Source organism: Thamnophis sirtalis, unplaced genomic scaffold (assembly GCF_051295495.1).
Source record: "Thamnophis sirtalis isolate CommonGarterSnake01/CBP01778 unplaced genomic scaffold, rThaSir2_p1.2 scaffold_1, whole genome shotgun sequence".
Classification (NCBI taxonomy): Eukaryota; Metazoa; Chordata; class Lepidosauria; order Squamata; family Natricidae; genus Thamnophis; species Thamnophis sirtalis.
Genome location: NW_028261381.1, coordinates 95,131,719 through 95,151,840, shown reverse-complemented (window position 1 = coordinate 95,151,840; position 20,122 = coordinate 95,131,719). Strand labels below are relative to the sequence as shown.

Genomic DNA, 20,122 nt, shown 5'->3' with positions numbered 1-20,122 from the left:
CAACCGTTCTTCATATGTTTTTATCTCCATGCCCTTAATCATTTAGTTGCTCTTTGCACTTTTTTCTAAAGTCTCAACATCTTTTTTGTAATGTGTTGACCAAAACTGTATGCAGTATTCCAGGTGTATAAAGATTTATAAAGCCATTACTAAGTATGAAGCACTACTAATACTTCACGTGATTTTGTTTCTGTGCCTCTGTTTATATAACCAAGGACTGTGTTAGCTTTTTTGGCTGCCACCTCACACTACTGGCTCATTTTTAAGTAATTGTCCACTAGGACTCCGAGGTCCCTCTCAGGGTTACTTTTTTTTTGAGCCAGGTTTTTCCTAATCTGTACTTGTACCTTTGTTTTTTCTTTCTAGGTGTAAGACCTTGTTTTTCTTCACGTTAAATTTCATTTTTATCCATAGGGCCCATTATTCAAGTCTGTCAAGGTCTTTTTGGATCCTGAACTTGTCTTCCGTAGTGTTGGCTATTCCTGCCAGCTTAGTGTCATCTGTAAATTTGATGTGTTCCCCTTGTTAGCAAAGAGATATGCTAGATAAAAGCATGGCCTTGATGGTTCTGCAAGTACCTCCACCTTTAGGATGTATCTTGAAACGCAATAATTGAGGACCATTTTTGTTTGCCAAGTTTTAGCTTGTGAGCTGTCTACTAATATATTGTTATGTATTTTATTGCTTTTAAATAGTAACAGGAAAAAAGGATCAAAACACAAAGATAGATACATTATCAAAAAATTGCATAAGTGTTTAAAAATAAGTTGAAAAATGCAACAGAAAAAAATAAAAATAATGTATAAAGTGTGGCTTTAACAGTAAACAGTTACAGCTCTACATATAATTAATGCAAATATTATGCAAGTACATATATATTTATTTCTAATATACTTTTAATATTCTTTTTAGCCTTAATTGTATCAAAAATAGTCAATGAACAAGAAAAGTTTAGTCAAAAGCTGACAATGTTTTCTCCTACAGTTAGTTAGCTATGCCACATGAACCTTGCCTTATTTTTTTTAATGTTATTAAAAGCAGACTTAATTGTGAAAAGATAACCAAGTAGATTTTCATATTGCATAATTGGAAATAGAATTTCACACACAAAAAGGCTCTATTACACTCCAAAATTTTATCATATTCGTATTATTGTTTCTGCAGATTCCAATGTCATCTCATAAAGACAGCCAAATGTTTGAAGGAGGAAAAAGTCAAAATGCTCTAAATGGAAATGGAGCCGCTCAGGGAGAATGGGGTAGAGCATGGTAAGAATATCTATAGTAGTAGTAAGTATAGCGGTGAAATACCTGTACAGGTCATTTTGTAAAAGAGGCAGCTACTGCTGAATTTTAGGGGGATTTTATTAATATTTAAAGGCAGGAGAGATGTCATAGAGTATTTAATTTTTTTCTTTGAAATATATGTTGGTTTTCTGTTGACACATCCAAGAATAGTTCATGAAACTGGCTTGTTTCAGCAAATACTGTAATTGTTAAGAACACATTACAATTGTGCAAATCATTATTCTGCTCAGAGTCACCCATTGACAAAACTGTTCCAGTAGGGTTTTGAGGTTTGTTTTTTTGGATTAGGAGTAATAATCTCTATGTGTCTTTTTCAGGAAGATTGATTGGTTTTCTTTGATAAGTGTCATCTTTCTACTCTCGTGTTCCCCCTTTATGGTCTACTATTTTATAATGTCATGTGATCAGTACCATTGCTCTTTGAGTGAGCCAGCCATCCAGTTGCTTACGGGAAAAGTTCACCTCTTAGATATCTGGAGCAAGACACCATCTTTCTCTTGGAAAATTCTAATCGTTTACTTTTGTTGGGTAATGTTCCAGGTATGTGTTTTGAAACTTCTCTCTTGGAATCCAGTTTGTTTTTAAATTTACATTCTACAATTGTAGCCGTACATGTGAAAATGTGGGAATATAAGTTATTAACAATATCGTGTTTGGATGTTGTTGGGAATAATGTTAACAACTGATACATCTGATTTCTTTGAGGCATTTCTTGCTCTCTTTTATGTTTCTAGCAGTTCCAAAAGATTGTGACAGAAGATAATGAGAGACTTGCTGTCTTCCAGAAGTTATTAAACTTAGTTTGCAAAACCCATTGCCATTAATTAGGTTATTCCTTTAGACTATGGCATAATCTAATCAGACATAGACAATCATTACACTATGATTATTATTCCAATTATATTTGCAGGGCAAATCCAGAGTTAGAGGGTGATTTGAAATTAACACAGACTCACTTTCAGTCTTTAGTTGTTACTTCTATATCATTTCCATATAAACATCTGATCCTGGTATTAGCAGCTAAAAATTAAATGTTTCCTGTAATTTCAGTACAAAAAAAGATCAAAAATTAGATTTATACCTTTGCATTATTAACCTCTCTTTAGTCCATGTCCCCAAATGAGTTATACTAAAATGTTCACAATTCCAAATATATTACAGTTACATTTTTAAATGGCTACACTATTATGAGGGGTTGGGATATGAGTAAATGTCAGTCATGAAAAAAATTATATGATGAATCCATAATTTATCCTACAAATGTACCATTGTGGAAGTTTTAATTCACTTGTAAAGATATGGACTTATATGTTCGTTCTGTTACAGGCATTTTTGTTTATGATTCCTGACTTTTGCCATAAATTTATTCCTGGATTTCGAGGAGGAGTTCAAGAAGGTGCCATTTCACCTGCTGGTAAGACCATTTTTATTGTATTAAGTACCGTATTTTTCGGAGTATAAGACGCACTGGAGTATAAGACGCACCAAGGTTTTGAAGAGATTTTTTTTTAAAAAGTAGGTAGGTAGGTAGGTAGGTGGGTAGGTAGAGGGATAGAGAGGGAGAGAAAGAGAGAGAAATACAGTAGGGAGAGAGAGAGAGAGAGAGTAGTTAGGTAGGTAGGTAGATAAAGGGATAGAGAGAGAGAAATAGAGAGAGAGAAAGGAGAGAGTGTCAGTAGGTAGATAGATAGAGAGATAGAGAGAGAGAAATGGAAAGAGAGAGAAGTACAGTAGATAGGGAGGGAGAGAGAGTAGGTAGGTAGGTAGATAAAGGGATATATATAGAGAGAAATACAGTAAATAGGGAGGGAGAGAGAGAGTAGGTAGGTAGGTAGGTATGTAGATAAAGGGATAGAGAGAGAGAGAAATATAGTAGAGAGGGAGAGTAGGTAAGTAGGTAGATAAAGAGATAGAGAGAGAGAAATAGAGAAATACAGTAGGTAGGGAGAGGGGGGTATGTATGTAGGTAGGTAGAGGAATAGAAAGAGAGAAATAGAGAGAGAGAGAGAGAAATACAGTAGATAGGTAGGTGTTTCTGCTGGCACAACACTTGATCAATGTAATTCTCATCAATCATTTTAAGAGCTTTCCCCAAAAAAGTTTTTGCACTCTGCAAATCTCCTGGAAATGGGCCCGTTTTTTTTTTAAAAAGGCATGAATAGCCTTGGGGGGGGGCTTGCAGAGTGTTACTGGGGAGGTGGGGGGCCAAAAACAAGAAAAAAATGGCCCGTTTTTCGCAAAAACGGGCCCGTTTTTCATCAGAAAAATTGCATGCATAGCCTTATAGAGACTTACAGAGTGCTGCGGTGGGGGGGGGGGAACGGCCCATTTTTGCTCTTTCTGCCCTCTCCAGCCCCCAGGACCTCTCTAAAAGCCTCCATAAGGGTATGCACGGCCATTTTGGTGAAGGGGCGGAGCTTCAGGAGGCAAAAAAATGCTGGATTTGGTGTATAAGATGCAGCCAGATTTTCAGCCTCTTTTTAAAGGAAAAAAGGTCCGTTTTATACTCCGAAAAATATGGTAATTGAAAGTGGAGAAAAAAGTGCATGACTCAAAACATTATCATCTGCTTATTTAGCATGTTGATAATTACATGGTACAATCATTGCTGCCTGTTACATTTGGAAATGTGTAGTGTTGATTTTGTCTGTTTTGAAAACCTTGGACCTTGTTGATAAATATTATACATACCCATATTCATTGCTTGTTATTTGTGTCTATCTTCTTCAAAGTTTCTGGGGCAATTAATTTTCCCAAGGGGTCACATGGGAAACTGGGACTATTGTGGAAGCTAAACCAATAGGACTGTGAAGGTGTGTATACACACATGAATGTATATACGTAAATTGGAGGTGGTGGGGCATCACCTATAAAATAAAAGCAATGCAGTTTTTATTGCATGCATGGCATACACTTATTTGCATTCTAATTTCTAATTGACCTCACACAAGCCAGACAAGGACAGCCAAACAGCCAAATGTGGCCTGCAGGCTGTAAAATGCCCAAGTTCTCTCTGGAGGGATGAGTCCTCTACCCGCCACCCAACAATTACCAGCATATTAAAACTGATGGTAATTAAGCAGATAATTTCTCTCTTCTTCCTATAAAGGGGGGGGGTGTAGTAGTGAATATCTGTAGCTCGGATATAGGATGAGGGTGAAGGTTCATTTTCTGAGCTTGTAGGTTGATTTCCGAACGTTTTGTTACAGGCTAGGTAACATCTTCAGCAGAGTTTAGTGTCAGTGGTGGATGTGTCAAGTGAGAATCTTGTGATGGGTCAGCTGGGATTCATCAGTGAATCTTATGATGGATCTTGTGAAAAAGTGATTACATCAGGTCAGTGTCATTGGAAGGTGAACTGCTCAGTTCACTGACAAATGCATGCTTGACAAAAGCGCGGCGACAAAATCGCAGCGAGAAAACCGCAAGTTCTAAATCGCACTGACGAATGAGTGCAGAAGCGCGCCGACAACAGCGTGCCGACAAAAGCGTGCTTTCAACGGACAAGTAATAACCGCACGTTCTAAACCTGACCCTAAACCTAAACCTAACCCTGAACCTAACCCTTACCTTAACTGAAATCGCGGTTTTGTGGGCGCGGTTTTGTCGATGCATTGTTGGTGCGTTTATGACATCACGGTTTTCTCAGCGTGGTTTTGTCGGCGTGCTTTTGTCGTGCGCGCATTTGTCGGGTGATTACATCAAGTCAGTGTCATTGGGAGGTGAACTGAACGAGGGCGGTTGTGTGGGTTCCTTGAGAGTCGGTCCTGTCGCTGGTTGGCTGTATAGTTGATTTGGATTCTGAAAGGTTCATAGGCTGGTTGTAGGTAAAGGTGTCTGTCAATGGAATTGCTTGTCGAGTGCCAGGCTTTGATGAATTTACGAGAGTAGTGGGTGGTAGCGTGGATGATGATTTTTGTGTTGATCCAATTGAACTGGTGCTGTTTGGTGTCATTGTGGGTAGAGATTAAGGGATTGTGGTATTTGACTGCCAGCTGGTATTCATATTCATAGATCCTGGTTTTTAATTGATGTGATGTTTGCCCCACGTAGAATTGGTTGCAAAAGTTGCAAAACGTTGATTTTGTAGATTACATTGTTTCTTTCATTCTTCTGTATTTTGTCTTTGGTTCTGGATAATTCCTGGCGGAATGTGTCACGTAAATCATTTTGTTCATACACATAGATTCCTCAGATGGCTTTTCAAACATGTTAGAAGACCTCTAACACCTTAAGATAATTAAATAGGCAATTTCCAAAAGTGATTAGAAGCATGATTAGTAAATATGTCCTTTAAACGGCTCCACCGTGGTTAAAAACTGGATTATTAATCCCTTCATTTCCCAGCACCCAGACCCATAGGAGACTATTATCCTTTGGTTTCCCTGTGACGAATGGCTGTCTGGAGCCCATGTGGATGATCTCCTGTACTCTCTTTGTTCAGAAAACTTCTAAAGAGTATTTAGTCACTGGTTCTTCAGCCTTTGCCTAATTTGTGTTCAACTTGTCATACCTTCACCTGAAGGCCTATTGTTTTCTATTTCTTATATGCTAGTCATCCAAATTCTTTTAGAGTTGGACAGCCTCTGAATCATCATCATCATCTGTTTCCTTTCAGGTTTAGTACTCAAATATGAGATTAACGGACTACAAGCCTGGCTCATCACACATGCCCTCTGGTTTGCAAATGTTTACTACTTTCAGTGGTTCTCACCCACCATCATTTTTGACAACTGGATTCCATTCTTGTGGTGTGCAAATATTCTGGGCTACTTGACATCCATATTTGTTTGGTTAAAAGCCTACTTCTTCCCTTCTAATTCAAAGGACTGGTATGTTGATACTACTTATATTACTATAAATATGATAATTTGATGAGCACTGAATGTTTCATTTTAATTAGTAACTTTAATTAATCCATTATTTCTCTGTCTTTCTTGATGTACTTTTACTTGCTACTTAAGATCATAAATATCTAAGCATGTCATTTCAATTCCTAAAGTCTAATAATGTTGGAAAATCATTTTATACGTGTTCAACTTATCATATAGATTCTGTCTGTCTTGAGCACTGAGGTCTTCTAATTGTGGGGTTCTAAAAGGGTAACTATGCTTTTATATCAGAAGTGTCCCCTTCAAGTGCCTTGAAAGAAACAATAATTCAGTCACTCTTCAAGAAGATATGCCTGGAACTAGTGTCCTGTTTCCAGTATCCTCTTTTGAGAAGGTGGTGAATTTTCAGCTTCATGCATTCTTTTCTTTTTTTTAATGGAACAAAAACACACACAAAAAATCATCCTTCACTACATCTGTGTCAATTGGTTACAGACAACCTTCGTGCATTTCTTCCACAGTCATTACTTATAGTTCATATTAGATTATACACTTTTAGTCAAAAATCTTTGTATATCTTACTATCAATGTACCACAATTCTCATTTGACTAAATTATTTGAACATGCTTTTACCTCAAATCATTCATACTCAAGACACATAATGACATTCATTAGCTATTTCAAAAAATCCTCCAATAACATTACACCTTTATAACATCTTTTAAGTAAAAGTCAATAGATAACATTTTTAAGCCTTCCCCCCCTTTTTTTCCAGCTCACTAACATTTATATCTAAGTTACTTTAGCCAATACCATAGCATGTCTATATTGTTAAACAATGACCATTAACATTTCCTTGTTGTTATTATAATTGACTAAAAATCATTTAGTATTTATGCCCCATCTCCTCTCATCAGCCCCCCCCCAAAAAAACCCTTACACCTTTATAACAAGATCTAAATGAAAATTTGTTAATAAGATTTATAGGTCTTTTTCCCAAGTCACAATTTACAATTTATATCCAAATTTCTTTTACTAAATTGTCAATACATGTATATATCATTACACTGTATCCATTATCATTTGAGGAATTGAAAAAGGCCATTCAAAAACAAAAAAACAAAAAAACACCTGGTCCGGATGGGCTTCCGTCGGAAATCTACAAAAAATTCCAAAACACTCTAGAAGACAAACTATTAGAATTATTTAATGAGGCACTACAAAAAGGTAAGGTCCCAAAATCCTGGGGGGAAGCCTTCATTACCCTAATACCAAAAGAAGAGGTGGATAGTAGTAAAATTCAAAACTATAGACCTATATCCTTGCTAAACGCGGATTACAAAATCTTTATATCAATTTTGGCGGAAAGATTAAAAATAATATTAAATCAAAACATTCATTCGGACCAAAACAGCTTTCTCCCTAAAAGACACATTCGGAATAACACAAGAATAATAATTAACACCCTGGAATTCTATGAAACAAGATCGGAGAAACAATTAGCATTAATTTTTGTTGATGCGCAGAAAGCATTCGATAATTTAGACTGGAATTTCTTAATCACACAACTAAAAATGATGAAATTTGGCGACAAATTTATTAAGATTATAGAAACTATATACTCTCAGCAATTAGCAAATATTATAATTAATGGAGAATTAACAGAGAGGGTACAAATCGGAAAGGGTGTTAGACAAGGGTGTCCATTTTCCCCATTACTATTTATTATGTCGTTAGAGGTGCTCCTAAACCAGATAAGATTAAATCAGGAAATTAGGGGTTTGACCATAAAAAAAGAACAATATAAAACACAGGCCTTCGCAGATGACATGGTCTTTATTGTTGAAGACCCTCTAACCTCAGGACCGAAATTAATGAAGGACATTGAGGACTTTGGGCGTGTGGCCGGATTAAAAATAAATAAGGAAAAAACAAAAATGATTATAAAAAACTTTCCCAAAAAACAGATAGAAGAACTAGAGAAAGCAATGGAAATGAAGGTAACTAAAAAGTTCAAATACTTAGGGATTTGGCTATCTGCGAAATGTTCTTCTATAAAAGAAGATAACTATAATAAATTATTACGAAACATCCAAAAAGATTTAAAAAATTAGTCGAAGCTACAAATATCATTGATGGGAAGAATCTCAGTAATCAAGATGAATGTCTTGGCAAAAATACTTTATTTATTTCAAATGGCACCGGTCAAATTAGGAGAAAATTTTTGTAATGATTTGGATAAAACAATACGAAACTTTGTGTGTAACGGCAAAAAGCCTAGGATTAAATATAAACATCTTCAAGATAAAAGAACGCAAGGTGGAATGGGTCTACCAGAATGGAAAACATACCACCAAGCAGCAACAACAATATGGGTAAAGGAGTGGGTAATGTTAACCAACAAAAGAATCCTAACGATAGAGGGTTACGACTTGCAATGTGGGTGGCACAATTACTTATGGTGTGAGGGAAACAAAGTCCACAACTACTTTAAAAGACACCATCTAAGAGGGGTACTGATTAATGATTGGCTTGAAATTAGAAGGAAATTCTATATCCAACTACCCAAATGGATATCCCCAACGGAAGCCCTGATATACCCAAATCTGATAAACTTCGACAAAAATGTTATTTACAAACAACTGTTAGACAACCAAAATAGACTAAACTCCAGGGAAAATTTGGCTGAAATGGGAATAAATAGTGATTGGTGGCCATACTTTCAAATACAAAATAAGTACAAATCAGATCTAGCACAATTTGGCTTTCAGGACAAGGACCAGGAATTGGATAAAATTTTAATAGGACCAGACGAGAAATTAATCTCGAAAATATATAACTGTTTGCTGATTCGAAAAATGGAAACAGAAAGAGTGAAAGAAGTTATGGTAACCTGGGCCCAGAATATCGGCCACACAATCGAGTTAGATGACTGGGAAAGGGTATGGGAGTGGAACCTGAAATTAACGAAGTTGACGGCCTACAAAGAAAAAGTATACAAAATGTTCTACCGCTGGCATCTCTCTCCGACAAGACTGGCAAAAATTTCCACAAAATCATTGGCCAAATGCTGGAAATGCAAAATAACACTGGGCACTTACTACCACATGTGGTGGACGTGTCTGGTGGCTAAGACATATTGGAAGCGAATGCTAAGGTGGCTGAATGAAATTATGTCAACTAAATTAAACCTCAATCCGGAAATGTTTCTATTAGGGATAGATCCAAAAATAATTAAAACGAATCAATATTTACTCGTCCATATCGTGACGGCGGCAAGGATCGCATACGCGCAGTGCTGGAAGAAGGAAAATGCCCCCACTAGTACAATGGTTATGAATAAAATCCTAAAAATAGCGGAAATGAATAGATTGACAATGCGGATTAACGAAAAAGAAGACACAGACTTCTACAAAGTCTGGGAGAAATTATACAAATGGTTTGATAAGAAAGCCAATGAGAATTAAGATATAAAATGAGATAGTTGATTAACTTAAAATGACTTAAGCAACAACTTAAATATACAATACACAAAGACTAAGTGACAAATGAGAGTAGAAATGTATTAGAGGTGAGAATCCACCTACAAGTAATATCATTAGACCACAGTGTTGGAAAAACTTGAAGAGCTGATAGAAAAAATCCGTTATAAATACCTGCATGGGATTAGTAACCTAGTCTTATACTAGGCAAGGTGAGAAGAACTATGTGAGATGAACAGCACCATCTGCGCTGTAAATATGTAAAGAGTTTTATCTCTTTTTTGTATTTTGTAAATCTTGCCTTTTTTTATAACCTTCAATTGGGGGGGGGGAGTAAATTGTCAATACATGTATATATCATTATGCTGTATCCATTATCACTTCATTATTATTATTAATGTTAGTGAGTAAACATTTAATAACAATCTAAAACAATCTAGGAGTTACAAGGTTCCTACTTATTAATCACCAATAGTAAAAAAAACAAAACTATTTTTTATTATCAACCTTCATTGTCAACCTGTATCTTTCCAGTAACAAAACAGTCTTATCTCTCTTGCCAATTGTGAAGTCAGTCTTCTTTTTGTCTCCTTTATAAGGTTTTTATAGACTTCTCTCTGCACTTTGTTGCTTGAAGGGTCTCTCAGATAATCTCCTTGCCCACCAGTTGCTACTAAAGTTAACTTGTCTTTGTTTGTCAATCTTGCTTCTGAAAAAATTCTCTTCTTACGTCTATCGTCATTAGTATTTTTTTCTCGTCTGTGTCCTGGAATCTGGGGTACAGCTCCAATTCATCGATTTCCCTTTTCCACATCCCCTTTCCATTTTCACCCACATTTGCTCCATTATTAAATTCATCTATTGTCTTATCTTTATCTTCTATATCTTCATTCTCCCCTTTAATTTTGGGGGCTCCAACCCCATCATCTTTTGCTGTGAGGAAGTCAGCTTCTTCTTAATTCTCCCATATCCTTCCAATAGATTTTGAATTCCAACCAAGATATTTTGAAATTTTAAGGTTTCCTCATCTAAGTATTGAGCCATGTTTCCAAAACAGAAGAGAGAAAGAAAAACAAAAAATATCAATAATGACTGCCAGTCTAGTCTTCTAGGCCTCTCTTAGCTTTATTGTCTTAAACACAAGTTCTTTTATGCTCTTCAAAGGGGAAGGGTTCTGTTCCCCCACTTTTCTTTCTTTCTTTCTTTCTTTCTTTCTTTCTTTCTTTCTTTCTTTCTTTCTTTCTTTCTTTCTTTCTTTCTCTGTCAAAATAGTTCTCAGAGGCACCTGTGAAAACAATTCATGCCCTTGGTCTTTTATCAGTTTCTGTAAACAAGTTGCAAACCCTTCAGCTGCAAAGTTAGTGAAGTCAAATAAAGAGATACATTGTTTCAAAAAAATCCAAGTGGCAGTTAATTTTCACCTTCTGTAGGAAGCAAAATTCTTTAGATTATTTTAGTGTGATTTAATAACAAGTAGTAGGAAGAATTGTTAAAATAAAAAGGAAGATTTTAATCCAGAAGTCAAAAAATAAAGCAACAAGAAGCAGAAGAAAAAAAATCAATCCGTTCACTTTAAGGGGAGAAATGGAGACCGTGAAGAGCATTTCAAGCCACAAAAAATAATTACAATGACAAAGGGGAAAAAAAACTTTACACAGCGATTAGGATTATTTTCGCCGCCCAGTTCTTTTGTTTAAGGATCAGTTTGGCTTTAAGGAAACATTTCTTTGGGCAGTCTTTAGCAAAATAGAAAAAATACCTCACCAGATGGACTCACTTTTTCTCTTCACTTCCTTCCTTCCGGAGCGTCCCGACTTCATCAGCCTAGGGGCTGCATGTTCACCGCGGGCTTGAAGCACTTCCCTTGGGTCTAACAGGGATTTTGCGATATCCCTAAGACCAGCAAGGCTTTGTCTTCCTGATCACCATCTCTACGGGACGGTTTTGGTCTCAATGGACCCCCCAGTGGCAAAAGTGTCAACGGCGGTCTCAGAGTATCGAGACCACACGATGTAACGTCATGACATGGCTCCTCCTTCTCCAGCTTCATGCATTCTTGAAGGATATGAGTTATGTGCACCCATTCCACTTTGATACTATTCTGGTTTTGAGACTTATTTGTTCTCACAGATGATGTGCTCTGTGAGCAAGAATGGAGAAGTACAATTCTGTTGATACAACTCTTGGATATCTTAGCAACTTTTGATACCATATTATTCTGAATGAATTATCTAGACCAGAATGTTCTTCTTAAGTAGATTTTCTCTATTTCTTATATCAGCTCCACCGAAAAGTATTATGATGCTTGTGTTCAATCTTGTAGGCTGTGGAGTTCCTTCTGTCGTCTTTGTTATATAAATCTGCTAACTCAGTCACTAAGGGATTAGAGTTAGGTGTTACTAGTATACTGATTGCAGCCAACTATATTCCTTCATTATCAAAATCAGATAAGATTGCAGATATTAAAATAGATGTTATAATGGCCTGGATGACATTCTTTATCTTGAAGTGAAATCCTGGCAAAGTAGAGACTTTACGAAACCTTGTGAAACCAGAAATTAAGTAGGTTCTCCACCCTGGGAAGAGTTGTGCTGCTCCTGAAAGAGCAGGTGTACACCCATATTATATACTTGGATTCATCTTTATCGCTATCACAACAGCGCAATGCATTTAGCAAGCTATATCTACCTAATCCTGAAAACTGCAACCTTTCTGAATAGGGATGGGCTGGCCTCATCCCATTTGGATTACCATCAGATTATTAACAGGTCTACTTTTGAAGAAGATTCAGAAATTACGGTCAAGGGCCATGCCTTGGAATATTCTTTAGAGACAATGTAATACTGGTTCTGAAAGAATACCTCTGGTTACCTACACTTGTATCACTAAAGTTCAGTAAAAATTAGTATTAGGACCAATACTTTAGGAGTTTTTCTCAGTGTCTATCTTTCCTGCGGTTAAATTCTCTAAAGTCTTCATAGGTAGTCCTCAACTTACAATCATCATGGAACCTACCCATAACAGTCAGAAACCATGATCGTCGTAAAGTGGGTCACCCATGTAACTGATCTAATTTTATAACATTTTTTGCAGTTGTCATTAAGCAAATGCTACAGTCATAAAATAACTGCTGCGCTCGCTAAGCAAATCTGTTCACTATGCAGCATTTTTGCCAAAAACTTGAAATAAACTGGAAGTAAACACCAGGTTTTAGCAAAACATTAGCAATAGCAATAGCAATAGCAGTTAGACTTATATACCGCTACATAGGGCTTTCAGCCCTCTCTAAGCGGTTTACAGAGTCAGCATATTGCCCCCAACAATCCGGGTCCTCATTTTACCCACCTCGGAAGGATGGAAGGCTGAGTCAACCTTGAGCCGGTGAGATTTGAACTGCAGAACAGCAGTCAGCTGAATTAGCCTGCAGTGCTGCACTCTAACCACTGCGCCATCTCGGCTCTGTCATATGACCGCAGGTTACTATAAACATCCATAAATACAGGCCGCTTGCCAAGCACATGAAATGCGGTCATGTGACCAGGGGACCAACAATTGGAACTTTGAAGTTGATGTTATGTTCTTTGGGGGGGGGGGGGAGGCTTTGCCATATTTTGAATGGTCACTTGTAAATCAAAGGTGTATTTACCCTAGAACTAGGTCAATATTGATATTATCCAACTTTGGGGGAGTCAGTTGAAGATTCTTTTAGTAATGAATGTCAGCTCTCATCTGGAAGTTATTAATGCTAATACTACTTTTATTTTAAGGTTACAGTAACAGAACCTTGCAAGTCTGAATATACTACTCCCTCCCTGTTTTTATCCTGAAAAGAACTAGGGAAATTCAAATCTAAGATGTTTTCTCAAATTATATTTCTGCCGCAGACTCAGATTTTTTTTATGACATTTGTATTGATCTCTTGTTTCTCAAGAGTTACTCCTTCTTCCCATTACACTGGTCAGATTATAAATATTTGAAATGAAAATAAATAACATTGTAATCAATGTCAATTATTTGCAACAGACTAATCAGTAATGTCCATTTTGTTTATGAGTGTTTCTTGCAATTTCATTTGTTTTTCAGATGGATGTATAGTAAATGTTTATTTATACTCTTAATATTCTATTTTTAGCAAATTCACTGGCAATTTCTTCTATGACTTCATGATGGGAATTGAATTTAATCCACGCTTGGGAAAGTGGTTTGATTTCAAATTGTTTTTTAATGGCCGACCTGGAATTGTAGGATGGACTTTGATTAATTTATCTTATGCTGCAAAACAACAGGAATTATATGGACAAGTCACTAATTCTATGCTACTTCTCAATGTCCTACAGGTAAACATTAACACATGGATTAAAATTAAATGCTGTGAACAACAATTTCTTCCTATTCATTTCCTCAGGGGTGTGTGTGTGTGTGTGTATACACATACAAAAAAACAGACATGTGTATTATATGCGCACACCTCTGGCTGCAATTTCATCATGACTATAGTTCCACAAAATTCTTCCTTATGTCAGTACCACCATTTACAAGCTATTCTTCACAAAATAATGACCAAAAATTATTGGAGTTGTGAAATAGTTCAATATGCTTTTGATTTCAACCTCAAAATCTCATAGGTTCTCAGTAATTGGGTTCGTAAAATTTACCGTACCTTTTAGAACCCCTTCGTCCGGTAGGACGCTCGCTCCTGCCTGCCCCCCTTGCTCCCCCCACCCGTCCGGTTGCCGTTCGTTCACTCGCTTCCCCCGCCCATTCCATCGCCACTTGTTCGCTCACTTCCCCCACCCGTCCGCACCATGCTTGCCCTACCCGCTGCTTACATGATTGGCTGGCTCACCAATCGCCCCTCCTCTAAGAGTCCTATTGAAACCGCAGTGCGAACAGCCCACTTACCTCTTTTCCTGCTTAGCTGTCACGTCGTCACTTGCTGATTGCATTCTCGCTTCATTTCGCTTTGCCTTCTCTGCTGCTATTGCTGCCTCCCTAAGGTAAGCTGCAACTAAGCGCAAGGGGCGGCAGCGGCAGGAGCCTACAGTACGTGAGCCCAGGGCCCCTTTCCTCGCAAAGGAAGGCCATCCTTCATGAAAGCCGCGAGTTCTCGTACAACGCGTGGCCGAGTTTTAGGCCCAGTACTCTTCAACATCTTCATCAATGATTTGGAAGAGGGAATAAATGGGGAACTCATCAAATTTGCAGATGACACCAAGCTAGCAGGAATAGCCAACACTCCAGAAGACAGGTTTAAGAACATTGGGCACTATCTAATAAAATGAAATTCAATGGTGAAAAGAGTAAGGTTCTACATTTAGGCAAGAAAAACAAAATGCACAGGTACAGTATAGGAGGTGCCTTGCTCAATAGTAGTAACTGTGAGAGGGATCTTGGAGTCCTAGTGGACAACCATTTAAATATGAGCGAGCAGTGTGCAGCAGCTGCCAAAAAAGCCAACACAGTTCTGGACTACATAAACAGAGGGATAGAATCAAGATCACGTGAAGTGTTAATACCACTTTATAATGCCTTGGTAAAGCCACACTTGGAATACTGCATTCAGTTTTGGTCGCCACAATGTAGAAAAGATATGGAGACTCTAGAAAGAGCGCAGAGAAGAGCAACAAAGATGATTAGGGGACTGGAGATTAAAACATACAAAGAATGGTTGCAGGAACTAGGTATGTCTAGTTTAATGAAAAGAAGGACTAGGGGAGACATGATAGCAGTGTTCCAACATCTCAGGGGTTGCCACAAAGAAGAGGGAGTCAAACTATTCTCCAAGGCACCTGGGGGCAGAACAAGAAGCAATGGGTGGAAACTAATTAAGGAGAGAAACAACTTAGAACTGAGGAGAAATTTCCTGACAGAACAATTAATCAGTGGAACAGCTTGCCTCCAGAAGTTGTGAATGCCCCAACACTGGAAGTCTTTAAGAAGATGCTGGATAGCCATTTGTCTGGAACGGTCTAGGGTTTCCTGCCTAGGCAGGGGGTTGGACTAGAATACCTCCAAGGTCCCTTCCAACTCTGCTATTGTATTGTATATTAGGCTACATTCCTAAGCAGTTTTCTTAAAGGATTAACCATATGGAATCTAATGAAAATTGTTGTGATTACAAAATCATACTATTCTGCATGTGAAAATTCAAGCTAGATATACATTTAATATGTTATAAAACAAATTGATTGAATTTGATTGACAGCTAATTGAGGAAGTACTTTATACACATCTCAGTTTTGAAACACTTTCATAGAAAATCCCCCCCCCCTCCCGAGAAACTCCAGTTGCCTTTTGGAAAAAGGATCTTTGGGATAAAGAGGCATTGGAGTATTATTTTTTTCAACTAAAGGGCTCTCTGAAAGTGGTGATAGAATCATTAATTTAGAATTTTAATTGTTAAACCTATGTAAGTGCAATCCCCCAAAAACCATGACTTGCATTTCATATCTAGATAAATTTGAGTTTCTCTCTCTCAAAGATAGCATTTTTTCACATGTCTAATTTTTTTATAAGATGTAATGATAATGTGTATATTTTTCAGGGTCTTTATGTTTTGGACTTTTTTTGGAATGAAACTTGGTATTTAAAAACAATGGATATTGCCCACGATCACTTTGGATGGTATCTGGCCTGGGGAGATTGTGTTTGGCTTCCCTATCTCTATACTCTGCAGGTATTTTATCTTATACATTTACTCTTGTTTGTCTTCAACTGCATCTAGAAACAATAGAGTTTTTCCCGCTTTAAGAAAGCACCTTGGGTATCATGATGACAGCTCATGTTTAAGGATTTATTTATTTTGTTAGTGTTTGGAAGTACTGCTGGAAGGAGCAATCTGCCTTGCCACTATTATTTGGGGGGGGGGGGTTAATGGGCAACTGTTAGGGTGATGGTTGCTAATATGTGGCAGTTGGAGGTTGGGTGTGAAGACATCTGGAAGGTGATATTTTGTGTGGTGGCTGGAGCCAGTGGCTGATATCTTATATGCCAGAGTTGAAAAACTAGAACACAGGCTTTCAGAGGCTTTCAGAGACCAACTAGAGCTGAGGGAAAATACAAAGGAAAAAAGATGCTGGTTGAGATTGTAGTATAACTCAAACAGTCATGGAAAGTGGGGAATGGTAGACTAGCTACAGAGAGGATATTTGGAAGCTATTGTAGATGTTGGAAACTATTGTAAGAGGGCATAGAAGAATGATTGAGAAGGAATTATGAGAAATTCAGAGAAAGAAAGGCTCAAACAGGTCAAGGTGGCCTCAGTCTGGAGCATGGACTCTGATAGATGTAATCATGAATAAAAGAAAGATACAGACTCAATTCAAGGTGCTGACTGGACCTTTAAAGCCCTTCATGGCTTGGGACCAGGTTATCTGAGGGACTGTGGGTCATATCCACCCGACCCACAAGAGTGGGGAGACAAGGAATATTGCGGGTTCCATCTCCTAAAAGGGTAAATCTGACAGGACCCAGAAGAAGGGCCTTCTCTATGATGGCTCCCTTCATCTGAAACATCATCTCTCTGGAAATTATTTTGGATTGTTTAGCAGCAGTGATACCAAGGCCAGGGAAGGGAAGGAGAGTGACCAGAGACCTTGCTCTGGCTGTGTACGGGGTTTTTGCTCTATCTGTCTGTTTATTATTGCAACTGTTCTTTTTTCCACCCATTAAAATGTTTAAACTGTCCAATAATCAAAGCTCTCTGGGCAGTTTACAATAAAACACACAAAAACATAACCTTAAAAACATGTATAATAATACCAAAATACAAAATAAAAACATCATATAAACTAAATTGAAAAGCCAGTTAAAATCCTGGGAAAATAAAATAGTCTTCACCTAACACTAAAAGGATGATATTGTGGATGCCCTCTCCCTTTTTAACTTCTATATCAACCCCCTGATCAATCTCTTACAGAACCCTGATCTGCATCCTCCTAACCTAGCACAATGCAAAATTCCAATTCTATATGCCGATGATGCCGCTATTATTTCACAAACTCCTGTAGGACGGAAGAGAGCAATTAGGGCAACACTTGGCTATTGCAGGCAAAACAAGCTGGTCCTTAACTTTTATAAATCAGAAATTTTAGTTTTTGCTAAAAGACCGAGCAATACGCCTGGAAAATAGAAGGGCATAGTTTGGAACAGGTTAGAACATTTAGATACCTTGGGATGGTTTTCCACTCGCAAGGGACATGGAAGGCACACCTGACCATACATTGCAAGCAGCCAATAGGTCCTCAAATGCAATTAAACAGTTCTTTTACACAAGCGGAGGGCAGTTAGTACCTGCTGCCTTAAAACTTCGAGGCCAAAACATTGGCAGAAATTCTGTATGGGGCACAAACAGGAATCCTCACAAAGAAAGACTTGCTAGAAACAATACAAACCAAATTCCTGTGAGCCATCTTAGCTGCACCCAAAGGAACTCCAAATGCCCAGTTAAGAATTGAGACAGGCATGCCTCAAATTCAGGTAAGAGCCTGGATGATGATGATCATTCATTGGCTTAAAATGCATTTCTTTCCAGAGGGACCATTCCCACTATTGTTGCTTGACAACTTCCCCTCCCCCTGGAAACAGGCAATAGATCAGAAGCTGGGCTCTTATGTGTTCTCACCAGTATTCTTAATGTCCCTAGGCTTTGATCAAGCAAAGCAAGTAGTAATGAATAGAATGAAGGACATGAAGTTCCAAGAAGAACTAAATAGGTTGCCTCTCCTCAGTAGGGACAGAATCAAACAGGGTGCGTGGGAATCAGCAAGATATCTAAATAATCTGATCTTCCCAAAACAAAGAATAGCTTTCTTCAGAGCCAGATTTAACATTCTTCCTTCAGCACTCCTCCAGAGCAGGTACAAGAGAACACCTATAGCAGAACGGGTATGAATATGTGGTAAAGGAGAAGTTGAAGATATCTCACATGTTTTATTGTAATGTGAACTATACAGAGTCCATAATCTGCATATATTCTCTCCTTACTAGAGAGATTTCCAAGGAGGGCAGACAATTTTTATTTAGGCTTTGTCCTCTAGGACTCAAACCTGTGTACCACACATGCAGTGGCAAAATTCTTGTTGCTGCAATGTCCACAAGAAAAAGATTGGTTACAGAATTATAGCTGTTATCTTGTATCAGTTATTTGGACATAACTTTAACAATTTTTGGACCATTGCATTTACTCCCATACTTATCAGTTTTTCATCTATGTAAACCAGGGAGTGACCCGAACAGTTTGAGAACATGTATGTTATTATCTACTTTTAATATCAGTACTTTTTAATATATTTTAATGTCTATTGCTGGTCTTTGACTGTAATAAAGATATACTACTACTGGATGCTACTTGAACCTTTTGGGGCAGAAATTCTATAAATGGAGTGCCACCACAGGAGGTGGGAACCCTCCCCTTAATTTCACTTCATTTCCTTTGCTCAGAGATCCTGGAAAAGATATTCATTAGATGATAAAGCTTGGATGAGTACATAAGGGAGAAGGGTCTTTTAGAGTCCTGAGCCACATAAGGCCCTAAAACCAACACTTTGAATTACTCTGTGGATGAGGATAGATATTATGGAAGAAAGTCTATGTGATTGTTAAGAGTTGACACTGACACTATGGGACTTAAATCAATCAAGAACCAAGATAATATAAAGTAAAGTAAAGAGTGCTGACTAAATATGACAATTTGTTTACCAATTGTTTTTCATTATTATTATTTTTACCTCAGGGGTTGTATTTGGTCTACCATCCTGTCCAGCTTGCTACCAGTTATGCCACTGGAATTCTTCTACTGGGTTTGGTGGGCTACTATATTTTCAGAATGTCCAATCATCAGAAAGATCTCTTCCGTCGCACTGATGGCAACTGTAAAATATGGGGGAAGAAAGCCAAATATATTGAATGTGCCTACACATCAATCAGTGGAACTAAACATTACAGTAAACTTTTGATTTCAGGATTCTGGGGTATGGCCCGCCATTTAAACTACACTGGAGACTTGATGGGCTCCCTGGCATACTGCCTATGTTGTGGTTTTAATCATATTCTTCCTTATTTCTACATAACGTTTATGATCATTCTCCTGGTCCACCGCTGCTTTAGAGATGAACATCGCTGCTCCAAGAAGTATGGCAAAGACTGGAAAAAATATACTGATACAGTACCATACCGACTCATTCCGGGGATTTTCTAAATGCTTATTTTAGACTTAAAATATTTTGCAAAAATAAAATACCTTTATCAGCAATATTTTGGTACATATGATGGTGTATGATTTACTTACTTCTTAATGTGTTAAAAATAACATTTAACATAAAATAAAATGTACATCATATAAACTTTTAAAGGTTATTTTCATTGTTGCTTTTTAAAAAGTTTCTTTTTGTACTGATTTGTTTTGCTACCTCCCCGTCCCAAATCCAAAAAACCAGTGTAGTAATTTGTATTTCAGTTTTATTATTCTGGAAAAGGGGAAATTGTGATCTATAATTGACC

General features: G+C 37.5%; 2 protein-coding genes across 6 annotated transcripts in view; both read left to right on the top strand.

Annotated features, from left to right (window-relative positions):
* The window catches only part of LOC106555693 (7-dehydrocholesterol reductase), a 24,395-nt gene extending 4,417 nt beyond the window's left edge, over positions 1–19,978 (top strand). For all 5 annotated transcript variants that reach the window (XM_087719147.1, XM_087719137.1, XM_087719141.1 and 2 more), the window contains 7 exons: positions 1,165–1,268; positions 1,625–1,847; positions 2,634–2,721; positions 5,926–6,139; positions 13,755–13,959; positions 16,167–16,298; positions 19,356–19,978. In XM_087719147.1, coding sequence (XP_087575273.1) covers positions 1,171–1,268; positions 1,625–1,847; positions 2,634–2,721; positions 5,926–6,139; positions 13,755–13,959; positions 16,167–16,298; positions 19,356–19,820 — 1,425 coding nt within the window. In that variant the 5' untranslated portion in view covers positions 1,165–1,170 and the 3' untranslated portion in view covers positions 19,821–19,978. The remainder of the gene's footprint in view (positions 1–1,164; positions 1,269–1,624; positions 1,848–2,633; positions 2,722–5,925; positions 6,140–13,754; positions 13,960–16,166; positions 16,299–19,355) is intronic.
* Positions 1–20,122, top strand: part of LOC148049620 (7-dehydrocholesterol reductase-like) — a 93,495-nt gene that overhangs the window by 4,410 nt on the left and 68,963 nt on the right. The window lies entirely within an intron of this gene.